This window comes from Amia ocellicauda, chromosome 22, assembly GCF_036373705.1.
Source record: "Amia ocellicauda isolate fAmiCal2 chromosome 22, fAmiCal2.hap1, whole genome shotgun sequence".
NCBI classification, from domain to species: domain Eukaryota; kingdom Metazoa; phylum Chordata; class Actinopteri; order Amiiformes; family Amiidae; genus Amia; species Amia ocellicauda.
Genome location: NC_089871.1, coordinates 2,879,377 through 2,901,819, shown reverse-complemented (window position 1 = coordinate 2,901,819; position 22,443 = coordinate 2,879,377). Strand labels below are relative to the sequence as shown.

Sequence of the window (22,443 nt, the reverse complement as noted above, 5' to 3'; positions counted from 1 at the left end):
TTTGTAAAAGTGTTAACTTTCATTGTATTTGAACTTACATGAGTAGTCAATTCACTTAATTTTTACCCTCTGAATGCTAACTCCAGCTGTATTCAGTGGGTAGAAATTAACAGGGGGAAATTGGATTGATGCTTTACAATCTAGTTCATCAAGCATGCTTTTGAGATGTCAGGATTTCCTTGAGGCTGTACTTGAACTGGGCTTTCAGTAGAGGGCAGTAGAGACTGCTGGAAAACTGCTGCTTTGTTTGAACTGACTGCTGTCTGTACATCTCAAAAGTTATAATTTAACCGTCCTAGCTGTGAGTAGGGAATCGATTTTCCCTCTGAGAACATAAGTTTGACTCCGGCTGCAAACCCACTTTCCCAGCATCATTGCTTTGCGTCCCTCATGAGTTTCTTGCTGTATTTATAGAAGAGCGTGGAAAGCAAAGAAGAGTGAAGTCTTTTCTTGCTTGTAAACATTTAATTTCAAAGTCATGCCAAAGGAATTACACAGATGACACTTACTGTGTATGGTAACAGGTTGTGTGCATTTGAGTACAAACTCAATAAAGCTTCCAAACACTGCCAGCAGGTTTCTAACTAAGAGTAGGGAAACGACGATAAAATTGAGTGCTTCAGTGGTTGTCATTGCCCTGAAAGAATGAAATTAGTCCCTCTGTGACTGGACCCTTCTAGTGAGAATCTTAGTGATGTGCATTTAGTATGACAAGTGTTGCGCTGTGCCTGGCATGTCTGCCCACGAGATCCACGCTGACAGTCGGGCTTTCATGCACAAGGAAGAAAACCTGTAGCAGTTCTCCTTTCCTTGCACAAGCCTGCCATTATCCGCAGGGCTCGGACGCAGCTTTTGTGCACAGTGGTTCACAGAAAGCCACCCTACTTCCCCGCTGTGCTACCTACTGTAATGGCATTCGAGTGGTGTTGCCAGAACCCGCAAACCAACTGATGATGCATTCATGAACTCATCCCCCAGCTTTGCCTGCTGCGAAGAATAGCTGGCCTTTGGAATATATACTGTTACCATTGTAACTGTTCCTTATGAAACCAGCTTTGTTGCGTTGGTTGTGTGCGTGTCTGGGGGAGCGATCGTCTCTTACGGTATCTGCAAGATTTGAATGGCGGCATCTTTTATCCTCAATAGTCGTGTATAAAAAAGGTTTATCACTTAACTGTTCAGGAATTATTTCTTCATTTCACTGATTGGTTGAGCTCCTCTAAATGTGAGAATTGTCTCTTGACTGTGTATGAATAAGCATTATAATGGTTTCTCTTAGGAGCGATTAAGATATGACATTACTTTCCATACACAATGAAAGTTAGAAATGCAAATATTTTATAAGACGTATTTTAGTACTCTCTATTATTAGACATGAAAAGTACGGTAGATAGCTGTGTCTACACCAAGAATCCCGTAATGTTCATGTTACAGAATCATACCCCATTGCTTTGAGTATCATACAGGAGGAGCTTGCAAAAAAAGTGCAAACAAGTCCATTCCACCCTGCAATGGTCAGGGTATTTTATCTATATTTTGTGCGTTTCCTTTCAACATATAAAACAGGGTTGTCCACAGGCTGCTAAAGCAACAACAAGCTCGGTTTTAGAACTGGAAACAGGAGGAAGGCGGCCGTAAATCAAACGCCATTCAAGGTCTGCAGTCGAAAAATAAATATCGTGTGGGTGTGGACATTGGAAGTCATTGAAAGAGAAGCGGTGGATAAGGACACCACTTCTGCAAACAAGTGCTGGTGGTGGGGTTGGGGGTGGTTGGGTTGGGGCGCGATCCTGTCAGTCGTACACAAACTTGTCGTTGCGGGTGCCGTTCTGGGCGCAGTGCTTCCTGGAGCGGGGCAAGAAGTCGGCGCGGAGGAGGCGGTAGAAGTAGATGAGGATCATGATGTTCATCAGGGTCATGGTGGCCAGGAAGTAGCCGGCGTGGTCCAGCGTGGCGTAGTGCCGCAGCAGGTACCAGGTGATGTAGAACTGGGCGCTGAGGCGGAAGAACACGTAGGTGAAGAGATTGAGCAGCTTGTTGATGTGGTACAGCGGCGAGGCTTGGGCGCACGCCAGCTTCAGCAGGAGCCGGGTGTGCAGGAAGATGCTGTTCACCTCCACGAACAGCGCGATGACCGCCCCCGCCACATAGTGCTTGGTGTAGAGGCCATACAGGAAGCACCAGGTCACCTGTGACACAGATGGACACGCATCAGTCCCGTTTTTAAATAATACCACCCCAAAAGAAAGTATACTTAGCTTTGGCTGATTGTACAGGCCTGGAAACCTAGTTCTGGAGAGCCACAGGGCCTTTCAAAGGAGATATAGATGCCTTGTGTACTTGAGTTGGATAAGATCAATTGTTTTGCAATTTTTGTTATTCTGAAAACTTATATTTCAGTAGTATTTTGGGAATTTGTAATTGCTTTATTATTCATCCTGATAAAGTAAAGTTTGGTATGTGTAGTAAAACAATAACCTATAAACAGTTCTTAAATAGCAGAATCAATATAAACGTGCTCTTATAATTGGTGCTGCAGGACTTGATGCTCTCCGTGAAGTCAGTGTCCCAGACAAAGGGCGTCGGCGCCTTCATTCCTTCAAAATGCTTTCCACATTCTCACAGCTTTTTACAAGCTGTACGTCCACACCCTTCTCCCACTGAAGAAACAACCTGCAACACAACATGTTCAAAACCCAAAACGCATCAAGTTCAGTTTCCATTGTGGATTATTCCTGTTCTTCAGATGTCAGTTTTCCTTGTCTCGGCTTGTATACGTCCAACGAAGCCCGGCAACTCTCCACAAAGTAATTACACGGCTTAAGTATGTTTGACATGGATTCTTGTGATTTCCCATTCTTTTTATAGAGCATATTAATAGGACTTTTATGTCTGGTGTATTATATACACTGATGAACTGCATTTCTTCCCCATGTGTCTGTGTAGACAAGGTTACTGTCTCACTGTGCTATGGTACTGTGCCATACTGCAACCCTGATACCCAGAGGAACAGAGTCTGATAAGAACCAGTTTTCTCCAGCAATTTGGGCTTGATACATCGTACAAATCTCCCTTATATTAAACATTACATATGCTTTAATTCTTCCCGGTTTGTCTATGTATGGGTTTTCCTAACGAGTTGTCAGGCAGAAACCGAACTTACACTCATCACGGGACAGACATGTGGGCCTGTTATCTTTCTCTCCTGTCTGGTCTGCATGAAAGTGCCTGTAGTTTGTAACTTCTCTAAGACTGTTCTTGAGATTGCCTCTTGAACCTCTTCCTTGCAGCTGCTTGTAATAAAAACCTTTGATTGGAAATATACATCTCTCTCTGTATTTCTACGACTCTTCATACACTATAGACGGACAGTGGTGTCATTTGTAATGATTTGCAAAGCTTTGTGCAAGTGTGGTTTGTGTATTTATTTTGTACCCCCCCAACCTTAGTGCATTCATGTATTCCTTGGCTAACCAAAACTTTCAGTTACAGAAAGGGGAAGAGCTTTTACCATCATCCTAATGTTACATTTGCGGTAGTCCTGGAGAAGGTGACATAGCCCCCCCCCCCCTCTCTGTCACACACACACACACACGCTGTCTGACTGTGCGGAGACACAACAACACTGTACAATCAGCACTGCGCACAGCCCCCCTCACAATGGCACTGTTGTTGCGGTGGACCTGGGGAAGGATGCTGCTCTAAACTGATGCATGGGAGGCATTCATGAATCCTGCAGAAGGAGCTCCACTGTGCTAAACTAAAATACACCCATTGTCCCCGAGAGAAATCGCTCAGAGCTGAGAGTTGGACGACTCACATGAACTGCAGCATCATCGCGAGTTCTCGTGAGTCAGTCCAGAAAATAGCCGCTTCCCCCCACCCCCCACCCTTTTTTTGTCCTTGTTTTTGCTAGGCTTCCATGCTAAGGCAGTCTCCTGGTGTGGGAGGGTGAAATGTTTTTTTGGGGTTCTATGATCTGTTATATCGAGTATGTCTGCTATGTGTGCACTCTTCCTTGGGGTGAATCATTTAATCTGGGTGTCATAAAAAGGTCAGATCAGATACAGTTATTGCGGCGGTTTGCCCAAAGGAAGCCATTGCCAACCATGAGTCCAGTGGGAGCAAGAAATAACACCATTGTCAGTGTTATTGCTCAATATCCAGGAGAACAGCACTTACAATACAGTGAGTCAGAACAACACCCAGACTCGGATTGGGTGACGCTCAGACTGAGTGGGCGTCCCGCTTACCAGAGCGTGATGCAGTAGGAATTCCCACGATGCCCTAGCTTGACCACTCAGGATGATGTCTCCGGCGTCCTGTATGAAGTACCCTGCCACAAGAAGAGCAAATTCAGGTCAGTGATGCACACGTTTATATTTTTTTTCAGTACGGTTTTCTTTTTTTCTTCAAAATAAGCATTGTGTGTCAAAACTGGGCCCCACGTGCTTTCTACTTCTTTGTAAAATAAAGAAATCCTTATCAGCAGGGAAAGGGGTTCACGGTAACCCCCTCTTATCCTCCAGAGTTCTGGGATGCAAACAATGACCTCAGAATGGTGACCTCTAGTTAATCTTAATCCTGATCCAAATCATACAAAAGCTCGCCTAAGAAACAAAGCTATGGGCAAATTAACCAGGCTGAAGTACCAGTGACAAGTGTGTAGCATCTCCGCCTTCATACAGAAACCCAGTGCATCTTGGGAGTGTATAACCAGAATATCAGGTCCTTGGGCCTTGTGTGAACAATGCACATTAAAAGAAACAGACATGGATTGTGCTTGATTCTCAACAGCACAGAGCTCACACACAGACAGCCTCACCAGACTCGGTGCTGTCTCTCTAAAGCTGCCACCAGTGATCTCCGTCCTCCTGTCCAGGTCTGTACGATGGCCAGGCACCAGCTGTTGTTTTAAAGTTTTGCAGATCAGGTTGGGGGACACAGCTGGCCCCGCCCACATCTCTAGACATTTATAGGCAAGGTGTGCCATTTCCAGGGAGATCAGGCCAGGCCACTTGTCTTATCAGGAAAGAAACAAGCACATATTGACTGTCATTTGTTTGCCTAGGGTTTCTCCTACCCTCCTCTGTTTAAGTCAAACAGAAGGTTAATGATTGAACTGCAGAGACTCGCTGGGATTTTAGTCAGGTTTGAAAACGACAAAGAGAAACCAGTGCTCTCCAATTAAACACGATATAGAGTGCTGTAAAATGGCACCCGCAAAGCATCCAGTGTCACGATTTCTGCTGTCCTTTACGTTTGAATTGGAAATTATGCACAGGACTGTGTGGATATTTAAACCGTATATATTTATGGTACATGTACAGCTCTGGAAAAAATGAAGAGACTACTTAACATTGATTTCTGAACTTGTAGTGGTGTCTTAATTTTTTCCAGGGCTGTTTATACAATGATAGACGTTAACTGCAGGTATGGTAGGTCATGGTATAAATGTGAAGGAACGTGGCCAAGCAAAGTAGACACGTTATAGCAAAGTGGACACCATGAGCTGCCCTGAAAATGTACTGTGCTAAACTTAAAAAAAAAAAAAAAGTGCTGTCTTCGGGGTGAGGTTATTCTGTGCCAATTGAAACAGACCCATTGCTCAACCATCTCAGATCTTGCTAGGAAATTGGGGGAGTTGCTGCGTATACTGAGTTCAAAAATCCTAGTAATTATTTTCAAAACAAATTCCTGTCTGTCTCATTTCGAGTAGACCGGGATGCTGCATAAGCTGGTGGGATCTGATTTGAGCCTGGTATAATTTTTATAGTCAAGGCCAGGCTTTCACTTTTGGCTGACCTTTACAAGGAGAATAAAAAAAGAATTCAGCGGGATTCAGTTCACGTATCCCAACCCCCCACTTCCCAGGTGAATTCTTCTAGCAATATCTGAGAGGGTCCGGCAATCAACATGCTCCTTTGGTGGGTGAGTTGACCTGGAATGACCTATAGGCATATTCCCTGGCTAGCGTACACAATCTGGCATTCACATTTTATTGATTTATATCTTCAATGTTCAATGTTGTCTTTGCTTGCTCTTCAAGGCTGGAGCCGTCTCTTGGGGGTTTGTGTTTTTTCTTTCAGTCTCTTGTTTTGAGTTGTGTGAGGGAAGCAGCAGTGCAGGAGTATTGTCCTCACAGAAAACCTTGGTTTCCTCCTGTCGTTAAACACGCACGGTATAGACCACTAAAGGGGGAGACCAGTGAATCCCAAAATCCTCATTCCCAGAAATTGACCCAAAGCATATGTTGGTGCCACCCCCTCAAGACATTTAAGAAGCTTGTTACTTACCAGAGGAGACACAGATTAGGAGATAAGTCAGTGGGGTGTAGAAGGAATGTATTTTGTGCAGCAGGTCTGGCCATAGAATCACACTGGGGAGAAATGGAAAAAAAATAGCCATTCAAATGTTTATATTATTTCTGTTTGTGGAGCACTGATTAAAAATATATATTTATTTTTAAATGCGAGCCATACTGCTGTGTTAACCAACTCAATCTAAACCTAGCCATCACTCTTAAGTTATATGCAGTTGAAATATATAGTACTGTTCAAAAGTTATAGGCAGGTGTGAAAAAGGTAAGGTAAGAATTCATTCAAAAATACACGTTAATAGATTATATTTATCAATTAACTAAATGCAAAGTGAGTGAACAGAAGAGAAATCTACATCAATTCTTCTAGGTTCACTTGCACACAGGCATATAGTCAGGTGTCTGATTAGGCTATTATACAAACAAGTGCTAATGATCATTATTATAATTTGTTATTATTTTTGTCATTTAGCTGACGCTCTTATCCAGGGCGACTTACATTTGTACCCATTTATACAGCTGGAGCAATCTAAGTGAAGTACCTGCTCAAGGGTACAACAGCACTGCACCGCCCAGGATTATAACCCACAACCTTCCAGTCATGAGTCCAGAGCCCCAACCACTACTCCACAGTGCTGCCTCATCAATTCAATATGTAGGTTGAAACACAATCATTAACTGAAACAGAAACAGCTGTGTAGGAGGAATAAAACTGGGTGAGGAACAGCCAAACTCAGCTAACAAGGTGCAGTTGCTGAAGACAGTTTACTGTCAAAAGTCCTACACCATGGCAAGACTGAGCACAGCAACAAGACACAAGGTAGTTCTACTGCATCAGCAAGGCCTCTCCCAGGCAGACATTTCAAGGCAGACAGGGGTTTCTAGATGTGCTGTCCAAGCTCTTTTGAAGAAGCACAAAGAAACAGGCAACGTTGAACACCGTAGACACAGTGGTCGGCCAAGGAAACTTTATGCAGCAGATGAAAGACACATCATGCTTCCTTCCCTCTGCAATCGGAAGATGTCCAGCAGTGCCATCAGCTCAGAATTGGCAGAAAACAGTGGGACCCTGGTACACCCATCTACTGTCCGGAGAAGTCTGGTCAGAAGTGGCCTTCATGGAAGACTTGTGGCCAAAAAGCCATACCTCCGACGTGGAAACAAGGCCAAGTGACTCAACTACGCATGAAGAGAAATGGCAGCAGCTGCTCTGGACTGATGAGTCACAATGTGAAATATTTGGCTGTAGCAGAAGGCAGTTTGTTCACCGAAGGGCTGGAGAGCGGTACATGAATGAGTGTCTGCAGGCAACAGTGAACCATGGTGGATGTTCATTGCAAGTTAGGGGCTGCATTCCTGCAAATGGAGTTGGGGATTTGGTCAGAATTAATGGTCTCCTCAATGCTGAGAAGTACAGGCAGATACTTATCCTTCATGCAATACCATCAGGGAGGGATCTGATTGGCCACAAATTTATTCTGCAGCATGACAACGACCGCAAACATACAGCCTGGAAGTGATGATATGGCCCCCACAGAGCCCTGATCTCAACATCATCAAGTCTGTCTGGGATTACATGAAGAGAGAGAAGCAACTGAGGCTGCTAAATCCACAGAAGAGCTGTGGTTAGTTCTCGAAGATGTTTGGGCCAACCTACCTGCCGAGTTCCTTCAAAAACTGTGTGCAAGTGTACCTAGAAGAATTGATGCTGTTTTGAAGGCAAAGGATGGTCACACCAAATATGGATTTGATGTACATTTTTATTCTGTTCACTCACTTTGCATTTAGTTAATTGATAAATATAAACTATTAACATATTTTTTAAAAATATTTTTGAAAGCATTCTTACTTTACAGCATTTTTTCCACACCTGCATAAAACTTTTGCACAGTACTGTATGCTTTTGAGATCCCTCAGATATTTGTATGTACCCTGTAAGGTTCCCTTCTGAGTTTTTTTTTTGCATACACTAAGTTGCTTCTCACACACAAGAACAACTTGTGTGGCAAGTTTAGCTTGTTTGGTTTTTAGAATCCGATTGGCTCCACAATTTCCTCTAAAACGTCAAGAAGCAACCCTGATATTCATCTGGAAAGTGCATTGCTGGGTAGTTGCACCCCCCCACAACTCTCTATGTAAAGACATGCCTAGATTGCTGTTCAAGTGCACTTCAGCTAAAGACGAAATGTGTGGAGAGGATAGGGCAAAGGGTCAAAGTGGAGACCAGATTTTAGGTTCTTAATGGGGAACCCACAGTCTAGTACAGGTCCCAGCGAACTAGAATGAATAGAGATTGAAGAGGTGGCTGTTCGAGATACTCTGATCAGTGTGACCAGCACTTTGAATCGCTCTGGGGCAGAGCAGGAGGGATGGACTGATCGTAGGAAATAATTAATTGCGCATTTTCCATTTCTATTTAAATTTCTTAGGCTTTCATGCAAAACAGTTTATTATTTCATTATCAATTGCCACTTCATCCAGTACTGGGCCACGGTGCAGGCCCAGGGCAGGACGCCATTCCAACGCAGGGCAACACACACACATGCTCACGACTACAGGGCAAATTAGAGAAGGCCATCAGCCTAATAAGCATGTCTAGGGGGTGTGGAAAGAAACTGGAGAGGGCAGGCACACTAAAGAGCTCTTTGTCTTGATGTTACAAACCTCCCTCCTTCACCTTCACCCCCTCCTGTCTCCCCACACACCCTGGGGCTCAGAGCAGGACTACAACAGACACCAGTGAAGCTGCCTATTCCAGATTAGTCACCTCATCTTTTTAAATGTATTTATTTTTTAATTACAATCTTGGCAAAAGCCTATTATTACGTCTGTTGCCTAGTGAGCTGCAGGCACAAAACACGTCAACCAAGAGCGTTCTGCACTGAAGGAGCAGATCATGTGATATGGTTTGTTATTATTATTACTCTTGATTTGTTTTTGTTGTTGTTGTCATCGTTATAATAATTATAAACTACTGCTGCTACATGTCTAATAAGCAAAGCAAACAACAAGCACCTATACTGCACTGAACAGCGCGGATAACGCTGTCAAGAAACTGCATGACCCTAATTATAGCAACAGACACAGTGCCGTAATAAGTGGCTCTTTGAAACTGGGACCGGGATAGCAGGCAGCGTTTGAGGGCTGTTTGTGTCAGCTGAACGCAAGCGTGTCCTCACTCAGGCTGGGCTGATGCCATTGTTGCCCTACTGGGGGAACAGCATGCTGTAAAGAATTCACAGTATGTTCTGGCACAAATACCTGTACCCAGAAGGGGGGGACTAAGGAGTAGAAACCGGTCATACAAGAAAAAGGGAAAAATAACAACTTAGTTTGGTAGCGCAAAAGTTTAACAGTAAGTTTAGTGCAAAATCCACTTCCCCTTTAACCCTCCTTCCTTCCCTTTCTCTGCTTCAGTCTGTGCCATACCACACCACACACTTTCTTTTACCATAACGGACCACAGTAAACTCTGAGGAGGGTTGCCTTTTTGTAAAACTTAACACTGTTGGACACACAATCACCTGCAACAGAACAAGTTTTTCCTCTTAATATCGAAGCTGAGTGGCTTCTCTGGTGAGAGTTTTGTCTGTGCATGACAGCTTATTTCACCGGGCACAGGGTGGTGGTGTCAGTGAGGAATAAACGTGCCCGTGTCATTGCCCTTCAGGAAAAGGGGCGCACTCACAAGAGAGGACGAGTTATATATTTGTTTGCTTTCCAAGCTGACTTACCAAGTGACCGCCCAGGGCCCGGTGAGTAACGAGTGTACCAGAGACACCGAGAGGTTCCTCCACTTCCAGGACTTGAACGCATCCCGCTCCACCGCTTTGGGGAGAGGCAGACCCTGCAGCAAGCGGTGGATGATCCGAAACGTGACGCTGCTCATGGCCACGGACAGGGTGGGGTGGTTCTGCAGGGACATCCAAGACAACTCCATCTTCTCCTGGGTCCAGTTCTCCTCCTCCTCCTCCTCCTCCTCTTATGTAGTTTTTTGTTTTTCTTTCTTTGCTCCCCTTCTGCTTTGGTTAGTTAAAGGTCCAGTAGATATTTGAGGCAGGAAGGCAGGATTGTGTCAGTGAGGTTCTGGGAGTGACAGCAATAGCGAGGGAGGAGGGGAGTTGGTAACTTTTTCCAGACTCTCCCTCTCTCTCTCTCTCTCTCTCTCTCTCTCTCTCTCCAGCATCAGCGTGCAACAGTAACAGCAGCTCTCAGATTTCTCACTTCCTGAGACGGGCCAGTGGGCTTGCTCTTAATATTTGGCCGTCCCATTGCAGGATTCAACTTGATTTTATGATTGTGTTTGTGTGTGTCCGTGCCTGTTGTTGAACCAGTCTGCCTCTGAGAGATAACGAGGGGATTGGCTGGATAGAAGGAGGCTTGGTCACAGACAGAGAGAAAGAGAGAGAGAGAGAGAGAATAAGGGAGGGGCAGGGAAACACGAGGCAGAACAATATACAAGAATAAAACTAATTGTCAGAGTAGAATCTGCACATGAAGTTATAAGAGCACTGTTGTTTCTTATTGAACAATCAAGCCTGTTTGTGTGTTTGATTGATTGTCTTTTAAAAAGAAATTCCCTGCCATGGAGCTATTTTAATGGCCTGTCTTTGGGCATTATTAAATCTCCCTCACTGGCACAGGATTTGTCTGTGAGCTCAGTGTGTCTAATGTACTGGTGGTCTGTACGCTGCACAAACCATGCACAAAAAAACAAACTGAATCAACCCTTTTGTTTTGACTATATAGCTACTTATTTATTGATCCAGGCATCTTTTGATGAACAAAGAGATTAAGAGATCTAAAACACCACTGTGCACCCTTCCAGGTATTTACAGTTTATTTGAATCTACACTTTGTAGTTGATGACACAGAAAAACACATGTGTTTGATTAGATTTGCAATTATTGTAACAAGCAGGACATTCTAAGTATGTGGTTTCACTCATATGTATATAAAACACATCCACTATAATTGACTTGCATTGACCTCATTTTCTAAGCTTGTTTTGAGTGCCGTGCATTGAAGAAACATTCACTTTCAAGGCTAGTATTGCATCGATTTTTTTAAATTATTATTCTGTTTGAGACTTGTTTTGTGGTCCATGTGGTTCAAAAGTGCCTGACCAGAGACCCCGCGGTGCTGCCAACCTCAGGTGCTGATATGCCACCCGTGCATTAGAGCATTATGTCACATTAATAACAGCCTCTCTCTGGCTTCATTTGTATTGCCCTGATGACCCTGATAACCCGTCTCCCTTCCTGTAGGGGTGATCTGTCTCAACAAAGGCCCTCATTGATTTCCCTCTCGATATTGATAACTCCATGCAAACTGACAGCTATCAGTAGAGCGGTAGAAGGAAAGTCTAGTAACTCTGGATGTTTTAAACGGGCGGAAACATTGAAAAACGCACACACCACGCTACAGAAGTGATGTTCCATACTGGTTCTGTGCCCAGATTAAACTCTCATGCGGCTTTTAGAGGATTGTTTTAATGACCATTGCAGGAGGAGAACAGTACGGTAGATGTTGTACACCCTGCCTTAAGACCTGGGATTCAATTCAAGCAAAGGGTCTAACTGGATTTAATGGGAAATAAGTAAGATCGAGATATTTAGATTCTTTGCTGGGCATAGAACTATTCCATATAATAGTCTTGTACGGACAGAACTGGAAGCATGATGACTGAGATAAATATAATCACCCAACTATGGCCTGTGCTTTCCTCAGGGGTATCTGAAGAAACGTTATCTAATGTATCCTGAAATCCGCAGGTCTGAAATCTACCTGTCCCTACAGCGCAGTTTGAACTGTTTCAAGAGCAATATTAGATTTCACACTGGACTAAATGCACAGCCTTGTTCTCGCCAGCTGGTGGCAGTAGAACCTAAACTACAGTTTCCCTCAGTCGCCAGAGACTGCAGAGCTGGCCGGGGTCAGGGGTCGTGGCCTCATCTCCTGGTCCTGAAAGAAGGTTTAGCTTGAATTAGGCTTGTGATCCTATCGATCGGGGAGGCTGTGTGCAATATGGCGGGCTCAGCTGCTCCCGGCGTTGGATAGATTCACCAGTAATCTGGGCTTCTGTATTGCCAATTAAAATAAGGTTCCAAAACCCCGAAACAGAAGCTGTGTATAGGATGAGTGATAATTGGTCATATAAATCAGAACAGCAATAATAATAGTGCTGAGAGTATGAGTACCGGCAATAGAGTGGAAAGGGTTGATGTCTGTGGGAATTCAAGGGATTGTCTTGCAGTCAGAATAAAATGTTTGCAACCCATTATATTTAAACACAATAACAGTATTAAGGTTCCATTGTAATATTAAAAGCCACTTCTTGCTCTGATCTAAAGTTTTACTGTGCACACTAATGCGGTCAACTTTATTGCAGCAGGCCAGCATGGATAACGTTAATATCTGCTAACCTTTTTTAATTTTTATTTATACATTAATTCTGCTTTTTGGTTTTGGTTAGGTCCCTGTTTTAACATGTTCTTTCTGTGTTTCTTCTGTTTTCTTTCCATGTTAGTTGATATGTCTAATCAATCTTCAAATAAAAAGAAACCGAGGTTTGTTTTTTTCTTATCTGGACATATCTGCACCTTTTAAATATCGTCAGCTGAGAGTGTTGATAGAATGAGAGCCGTGGTGTGTCCTTGGAGAGTTCATTATTGAAGAATTGTGAGGTGAAATGTATTATTGTAATTTCACCCCCCACCCTCCCCCCGCTGTTAAATCTTTTCTTTTTATGATTATTACGGTTTTGTTGAGAACACAGCAGATGGTTGTGGGGGGGGGGACAGAGATCACTGAAGGGAAGGGAGATATCACCCCCTCGCTCTCCGTTTTGTCCCTCGCTTAATCAGTGGAAATGTTTATTATTCTCACACGGGTTTGAATCGGGTAGCATTGTCTGGGATTCCCTTAATGCGGAGTTTGGAAAGATTGAAGTTGCTTTAGATTTCTGAACAGCATCGACATCTACAGTGCTCAGTTGTTCTTCCAACAGCCTTTGAACTACGTTGGGCAGGAATATCAACTCTGAAAACCTTTTTTTTTCAGTTTGATCAACTCCATGGACTACTACAAACTCACCAGTAAAAGCGGCACCACACAATAACAGTGGAAATTCCAATTAGGTGGGTTTAGGAGTGAAAATAGGAGGTACATAACTTTACACAAAGAGTGCTGGCCTGGAACAAGCCAACCCCAGCCATATATTTGAAGGTGACTCTGATGTGCTTAAAAACAAAAAAACGAATTAAATTTGGGGATTCATTTACTGCTGGAGATAAATGAACCAAAGAAAAATAAGAAAAATGCGCTGAATGACCACAATTATGTGTTAAGTTAGTCTGTGCTAAGAATGTGGTCCTGGGGTCACTTAATCTTTAACCACATTGGGAGAATAATCACAAAAGCAATATTGTAAAGCACCAGCACTGTGGAACCAGCTCAGCTGTCAGGTTTGCTGCACAGTTAATTCTGTAGTGTGAGATCTGGCCCGCTCCTGTTGTATAGCAGAACTGGACCCACAGTGGTCTGCACTGTAGGACACCCCCGGGAGCGCGAGTGAGTTTGCGGTGCCAGAGAGAGTGAGCGCTTTCCCACAAGAATGGCAGTCCGGCCTCGACCGAGGAGTGATTCGAAACGGTTAGCCCAGTTTGTTATGGCACTTCAATCCCATGTGTCAACAGCGGGCTTTGCGGGGAGTCCAAACAAAGCGTCCAGAGCTCGTTAAGAGTCGTGTCCGTGGGGAGAGTGACGGGGGAGTGGGGGCGGGCGCTGAGGGGATGTGAGTGTTGGTGGGGGGGTAGTTATGATTAAGTCTGAAGAATGTGCGGGGATCTTTCATAGCAGTGGGAGAATACTGACCTGCAGTTGAGTCAGTGGCTCTGTGAGAGTAGGAGGAAGCCCAGTTCTTCTAAGACAGTCTGCTCCTGTTACCTGAGTGCCTGCATGTGTTGGGCGTGTAACGGCAGAAGATTAACTTGTGACATCAGAGAGGGACACACCTCCTCTCAAACACCTTTTAAATCCTTCTATCAGCCTCTGAATTGTTTTGTACTATGTTCGTCCAGAACTAGGCACACAGACAGCTAAAAAGCACTCAGACTATGAAACTCTCTCTCTTATAAACAGTATATACATACAGACACCCCTCAGATAGAGGCACAGTTTTCAGATTGGAAAGTTAACACAGCGGGGTATAAACAGGATATAAACTTTTGTCGGCCCCATTAATTTCAATGCAATCAGTTCGCTTTTTCTAAAATGAAGGACATGAATACTGCATCTGACGTCAACTGCATACAACCCAAATGGATGTCTAAATGTTCACTAGATGGTATTAGTCTATTTCCACCGATGATGCTAATGGATTTCATGTGCGTGTCCCCCTCCTACCACACTATCTCAGTTTTTTTTTCACACTCTGCTATTTATAGCAGCTTTCTGCCTTTAGGCAAAGTACGTTTTTCAAAGAAACAGCTTGTAAAGCATGTAGAGAGAAGGTCTGACATGATTCATGGTACTCACAAAACACCACGATTACAACGCTGTTCCTAAAAAGCAAGATGTTTTTTTCCCTTTGCTTTGCTTGCCCACATACAGCAGTCCAGCGCAGAGGGAGTACCTGGAGTGTGGATCGATGTGTCAGGGATCTGTTACCACCAATAGGAGGTGTGTGGATAATTGATCCACACAATCGCTAACGAGCTTTAATTACCCCTTTAATGATGTTTAATGATTACAGTGTTAAGGCAATGCAGACTAAAACATGTGGCTTAAACAGACTTATCCTATTTTGTACATTAATGTAGTAGTATATATTCCCAATCCATTTTATTGTAGAACATACAATTCTTTTCAAAATATGTTTTATTGTTAGTGTATCAACTGTAATTTTGTAGGTAGAGAAAGAGTTGAATAGAAGCATTTTGAGCTTTCCCTATTGTGAAATGCTAATTATATACACTGATAGAGGCCTACAAATTAACCTTAATTGCACAAACCAGTTGAGTGTATTTATGTATTCCTGAGTGACCTGATTGTTGGCTCTTTGCTGTAGCAGGTGAAACAGTCACAGGAGACATTTTTGCGAAGGTCTCCTGCTAAGAGACAGGCTGGTGTAACCTCCAGGTTTAAAACAATAGCCCGGTTTGTTTTCAGCCATGGTAATGCAACACTTGCCAGTGTAATAATCTGGATACAGTGAAACCGCTTGAGCTATGCCTGCTGCACGTTTCACCCCAGCGTCTTTGTTTTCCAGCTTACCTATTAAATCAAACCCTACAGCGATGTGAATTCCATTCCTGTCATTCAATAGCGTATTGTTGTTGGTTGTTTTTATTGTGCTTGCTGTGCATTTCAACCTTGCAACCGAAACTGACCTCACTGCCTGTCTGTCTGAGAGCCATACCTTCCCTGCAGGGCTGCACTCCGTCTAGAGGGAAGTACGCTGGACAGATTTGTGGTTTGTGGTTCTTATCTCTTGATCATTGATTTTGTTTTTGTCATGTAACTTGCAGTGTTTTACAATGCGTCAGTCTTCATTCTTGGGCATAATCGTCTTGTTGTTGTCCAGCTTACCTTGTGGAGTCCACACTGATCAACCTAAAAAGCAGCACGAACTCGGCAAGGACTATATTTGCCACCTGCCTGGTCACCGGCACTTTGGTGAAGAGATGCCATCCAGTTCAGTCTACAACCACAGTTATTGAGTTGCTCACTTGAGTGAGGAGTGTGTTCAAAATTAGATCAGATACAGTGAGGGGAAAAAAGTATTTGATCCCCTGCTGATTTTGTACGTTTGCCCACGATCATTGATCAGACTATAATTTTAATGGTAGGTGTATTTTAACAGTGAGAGACAACAAAATCCAGAAAAACGCATTTCAAAAAAGTTATGCATTGATTTGCATGTTAATGAGGGAAATAAGTATTTGATCCCCTATCAATCAGCAAGATTTCTGGCTCCCAGGTGTCTTTTATACAGGTAACGAGCTGAGATTAGAGACTCTCTCTTAAAGGATGTGCTCCTAATCTCAACTCGTTACCTGTATAAAAGACACCTGTCCACAGAAGCAATCAATCAATCAGATTCCAAACTCTCCACCATGGCCAAGACCAAAGAGCTGTCCAAGGATGTCAGGGACAAGACTGTAGACCTACACAAGGCTGGAATGGGCTACAAGACCATCGCCAAGCAGCTTGGTGAGAAGGTGACAACAGTTGGTGCGATTATTCGCAAATGGAAGAAACACAAAATAACTGTCAGTCTCCCTCGGTCTGGGGCTCCATGCAAGATCTCACCTCGTGGAGTTTCAATGATCATGAGAACGGTGAGGAATCAGCCCAGAACTACACGGGAGGATCTTGTTAATGATCTCAAGGCAGCTGGGACCATAGTCACCAAGAAAACAATTGGTAACACACTACGCCATGAAGGACTGAAATCCTGCAGCGCCCGCAAGGTCCCCCTGCTCAAGAAAGCACATGTACAGGCCTGTCTGAAGTTTGCCAATAAACATCTGAATGATTCAGAGGAGAACTGGGTGAAAGTGTTGTGGTCAGATGAGACCAAAATCGAGCTCTTTGGCATCAACTCAACTCGCCGTGTTTGGAGGTGGAGGAATGACCCCAAGAACACCATCCCCACCGTCAAACATGGAGGTGGAAACATTATGCTTTGGGGGTGTTTTTCTGCTAAGGGGACAGGACAACTGCACCGCATCAAAGCGACGATGGACGGGGCCATGTACCGTCAAATCTTGGGTGAGAACCTCCTTCCCTCAGCCAGGGCATTGAAAATGGGTCGTGGATGGGTATTCCAGCATGACAATGACCCAAAACACACAGCCAAGGCAACAAAGGAGTGGCTCAAGAAGAAGCACATTAAGGTCCTGGAGTGGCCTAGCCAGTCTCCAGACCTTAATCCCATAGAAAATCTGTGGAGGGAGCTGAAGGTTCGAGTTGCCAAACGTCAGCCTCGAAACCTTAATGACTTGGAGAGGATCTGCAAAGAGGAGTGGGACAAAATCCCTCCTGAGATGTGTGCAAACCTGGTGGCCAACTACAAGAAACGTCTGACCTCTGTGATTGCCAACAAGGGTTTTGCCAACAAGGGTTTTGCCACCAAGTACTAAGTCGAAGGGGTCAAATACTTATTTCCCTCATTAACATGCAAATCAATTTATAACTTTTTTGAAATGCGTTTTTCTGGATTTTTGTGTTGTTATTCTGTCTCTCACTGTTAAAATACACCTACCATTAAAATTATAGACTGATCATTTCTTTGTCAGTGGGCAAACGTACAAAATCAGCAGGGGATCAAATACTTTTTTCCCTCACTGTATGTGGTCTGTAGTAGGATGCACCTTTATGGTCTACTGAGTAGTATATATATTTTTAAAAATCTATATCAATACTAACTACTTATTCATATTAAGATGATATGTTGTTTCAGTATTATATAGTGTCCTGGAGCTCTTCATTTCATGGATGAGAAATATAAAGTGGTCCCCATAGGAGCATAGTGCATATGGTCTTGAATTACCATCTAAAGTAGAACAATTATGCAGGAATCTGGTGCAGAGTTTGTTTGCAGTGATATCATCTCTTTTGTATGCGTCTTGCATTGTGTGGCACTGCTTGCGTTTCCATTTGCTTATGTGCACGTCACCCAGACCCTGCTCAGCCACTGCCCCAGCCAGCTGAGTGACATTCTTCCTCCCGGCCCCCATTGTCCCCAGCTGTAGACGAGCATGACTGCACTCTCAAAGGCATCTGCAGAATCTTCGCCACTGCGACGAGAGAATGCACAGCCGGCTGTATGGACGGGGAATTTGAGTTCACCGAAACCTCGGTCTGCGTGTGATAAGCCGAGCAAAAATGCATAAACCACCACCGAAACTTCCTCATGGCTCATAAATCTATGACCGACAGCGGTAAACGCAAAGGCGTGTTCTCCTCGCAAGGCTGAAAACAAAAAGAAACAAAGAAAATCATAATATCAAAGAGATATTTCTGTTTCCTCTGGTCCATGAGTCCCAGTTTGGCATGACTGATGGAGGGACGTGCTGCTTTATGGTTTTAAGCTACTTTCTGTGACACGTCTACGGTAGCGCCTTGGTGAACCACATTGTCCGAGCAGGAGAAGGGTCTTCACAGAATTCTGCATTCTGACATGAAACGTCATTCCATGTTTAATTACTTTGGGTTAATCCAAGAGTTTATTGACATACTTTAGGTTTTGCCTACGCACATTGTGGCACCGAATGTGGGGTTACAGCAGCTATAAGCTCTTTTTGGCTACAAACCCAGCATTGAACATACCTATGGCCCTGACATCACGCTCCAACTTGGGCGATGTGTCTCCAAAACAAATTCTATCATGTTAACTGTTTTTTTTTTTTTTTAGTTTGTTTGTTTTTTAATTGACGTCCAAATCCTGAAGAACCCGACAAGCAACAGAAGTTTGCTTCCTTTCTCCTGACTAATGAGATGCTTTATTTATTCATTGATTTATGCAGAATGTCACTGGCTGTGTTTTGTTTGCCTGCCGCTTGGCCTCCCCTAACGAGCTCCACTGTCATGTTTTTCGGTTTCATTGTTTCCACAGCTCCTGCCGCCATCTCTGCAGGCTGCTTATCAAACCTCTGTGTTTGCTCTTGTAAAAGCCCCCGCGGAGAGCCGAAACCACTTGCTTATTTTGGAACTTTTGTTCACAAAGATGAGTTTCCCCCTCCGATACACAAATAGTGAATGTTCTTCACACAAAGAAAAAGGCATAATTTATCTATTTTTCCCATTTATTTAGTTTCTTTTTCTCCATTTTTCATCTTCTAACTTCAATTATTCATATAGTCTGTGGGAGTTTTGCCAGAAAGTAATGTTTAAAAACTTTGAAGACAGAACACAGCCTAGCTATCTATCCATCTGACTCTGTTTATTTCTTTCTGGGTCACAAAGCCCCTTTGTTAATGATGCGTAACACCTATTTCTCCTCAGTAGCCCCTGCAGACCACCCCCCTCTCTCTGGATCACAGTCCTGCAGAAACTCAAGTCCCAAACACAAATAAACACTTGACTTAATGGACCCTGTATTGTGTTGTGTTTGATCAGAGGAAGACGTTCCTCTCTCCTACTGCAACCACTTTAATGAAGAAAGCAATCTCTGAGTTTGATCTGTGTCTATGCTCCTGTCTCCCACACCTGCTTGTATGGCTGGCATGGGCTAATCCATGGCAGTGTGTGTGGTGATCATGGCTAGATTCATTAACTCTGTGGTCTGAAGTGGGGGGAGTTAGTCACTTTTTCTGTCTTCTCTTAGCTTTTCTGTGTTTGTATTCTTCACATGCAACAAAATATAGATGGTAAAAAAACAATAATGAAGGAGATATGGGTGTTGCAGATATAAAACTGGACAATGAACTTTTTGGGGTTAAAAAAGGTTTTAGGTGGTAGTCTCTGTATGTTTCCCAGGTTTCATTTTTGCAGTTGATTCACAAAAAATGCAATCTGAAACCAGGCAGGAAACTGCAATCATGTAGGCCACACATTGGCGCAGAATCGCAGGCCTATCTCCGACTCCCAGACACCGCGCCGCTGTGTCCCCACTCTCCCCGGGCTTATCGCACGGGCTCCTGCCTCGCTCGCTGCTGGGAACACAATACCCATCAAGATCTGAGGCCTGACATCTTTAGCAGGAGACGGAAACAGCCCGTGATGATCTGTGTAGCCCCTAGCTGGCTGCTTATCGTACCGCAAGAGGAGAGATTCAATAATTACAGCGGTCTAGACACACATGACTGTCCCTCTCTCTCCCTGATGCTGCGGACGGACGAAACACCGGGAGCAGGCTCTCCTCTTGGCCACGGATTATCACTCCCACTTCATTCGGTGCAATCAAGAGGAGTCTGGCCCCCGATCCTTTAAGATACAATATGTCTGAGGAGAATTTCTGGAGCCTTTGACAAATGCATGTATGGCAGATGTGATTTTGATGTCTCTCTCACACACACACTGATAGATATGTAACAGGGTTATAATTAAGTTTTTCTTTGTTAGCATAGTTTTTTTTTGTTTAATATTTATTCACTTTAGTTCATTCCATAGTTTATGTGCTTTATTTCACTAGGTGATCTCTGTTATGTATTGTATTGATTGTATTTACCTGAATGCCTCTTTTAAATATATTGTTTTGTGAAAATAAAGACATAAATCTAAAATTTCTGCGCCCACTTAACTGATTCAAAGATCCGGGGGGTGGTATTGCAGAAGTGGATTTAGGGGACCCTGACCCCTTAAGCAAATCAACAGGGCGGCGTAGTTGGACAGTGCCCTCGCCATGTTACAGATAGATAAAGGAGTTTAATTAAACTTCATTATTCTCATTTTTGTCATTTAAAAAAACTTTATAGATAGATAGAGAGCTGAGCAGATATATAGATGGATAGATTAGTTTTCAAACAGAACATTGAACTTTGAATCATGCTGTTAATAGCATTACCAACATTTTACAGTCCTAGTTAAGTCTATCATGTCACCAGGCCTCCTTTATCTATAATGACATCCTCCAAATATATTTATGTATATACACACATACTGTAATGTTACTCTGAAGAGGCAGTTTCCCTGTTTTTGCCACGTGCTGTCCATCTTTCCCTTTATCTTCTTCAAGGGAGTACGTATTCAGACGTTGAGTAGCAGTTTTGGCCTTTTGATCACGTCGAAGCTCTGTGTGGTGTAACACACATATAGGCAGCTTACATACAATTGCGTTAATTGTAGGGTACTAAAAATATAACGCTGTGGATCGTGCTGGGCAGACTCTAAAACGCTCTACCTCATATTGAAGAAAAAATTAATAAATTCCCTTATGTATTGAACTAAAATGCTGTCCACACATATTGAACAAGAGACAGGAGAAGTAATGCCTAATCACACCAAGACTCAGGAACTGAATAACAAAAGCACCATTATTTGAGCAGATTGTTTCGCTGAGGCTCTCATGAAGCCAGCATCTCAGTGGGCCCATAAAAATGACACAACCGCACTGTAAAAGCAATGGGCTACAGCATCCCACTTTTGTTTCCTCCACAAAAAACCAAGGGGCTAAGCCTAACGAAGCCAGGCCTGCTTTATATCAGTTTATTGATGTATTTAATTTTGCTTGTTTGCTTTATTAAATAGTAATGACTTAAGCTACACACATGGGTGTATTAGAATTGGTAAAAAAAAAGGAGTTGAATAACAGTAATCTTGTAAGGCTTTCAGCAAAGTAATCATTTACCTTTCGTTATCTGACCGGGACAGTAATATGAATCCATTCTCCGAAGGGGTCCTGCTATAATTCCTCGATGGTATGGGGTGGCTTTGCTTTGTGAAGTTTAATACTTCACTGGACAATCAGTATCAACTGCAGAAATTTCCTGGACGCTTTTGGCTCCTAGGAAACCCAAGCTGTTCCCAGCCTTGAAATAATGGAAGATATTTTATTTCTATGTCTGCACCTCCTTTCGCTCTGTTATTAGTTAATGCTTTTTTTGTTCTTACAAAGCTGTCCTTACCTTACAGCAATACAATTATATAGAGGTGCCTGGGGAATACGGCTAAAATAATTCCTGTGTTGGCATAAGCTTACCAGTCCAGTGGTTTTAGTCTGATTAATGGCGTTGATAGCTGAGTTGTAATACCCGCCTGTGCTTTAGGAAAGGTGCATGGCTGTCTGTAATCTCTCCCTATTCACTCTGGCCTCTGCCCTGCACTATATAACCATTAGGAATGATTACTTTGGGAAATGTGAGGGCATTGGTTTAGATTGTTTTTTGTTCTGTTTTTTAATTTCTTTTTAGTGCTGACTTTGCCTTTTCTTCTCTCATTCTTCCTTTTCTTGCTTCTGCTTTCTGTCTCTCTTTCTCACTTTCTCAATCAGTCTGTCTGTCTGCCGATTTGTGTGTATAGTGTGATGTATGTTAAATCTAAGTGTGGTATTAATGTATCCGATGTGTTAATGTATATTAATGTATTCATATATATGTATTCTAATTATTATTAGTTTCTTTACGATTATAGTATTGGTTTAGTTGTTTTAGCACAAGAATGTGAATGTGTTAAGTGCT

General features: G+C 43.2%; 1 protein-coding gene across 1 annotated transcript; it reads right to left on the bottom strand.

Moving 5' to 3' along the window:
- Nucleotides 1-446: 446 nt before the first annotated feature.
- tlcd1 (TLC domain containing 1) lies at nucleotides 447-10,655 on the bottom strand. The gene is made up of 4 exons (XM_066696092.1): nucleotides 10,054-10,655; nucleotides 6,297-6,379; nucleotides 4,254-4,336; nucleotides 447-2,189 (listed from the first exon to the last, which is right to left on the bottom strand). The coding sequence occupies exons 1-4, from the start codon at nucleotides 10,257-10,259 to the stop codon at nucleotides 1,794-1,796; spliced, it is 768 nt and encodes a 255-aa protein (XP_066552189.1). The 5' UTR covers nucleotides 10,260-10,655; the 3' UTR covers nucleotides 447-1,793.
- Nucleotides 10,656-22,443: the final 11,788 nt, after the last annotated feature.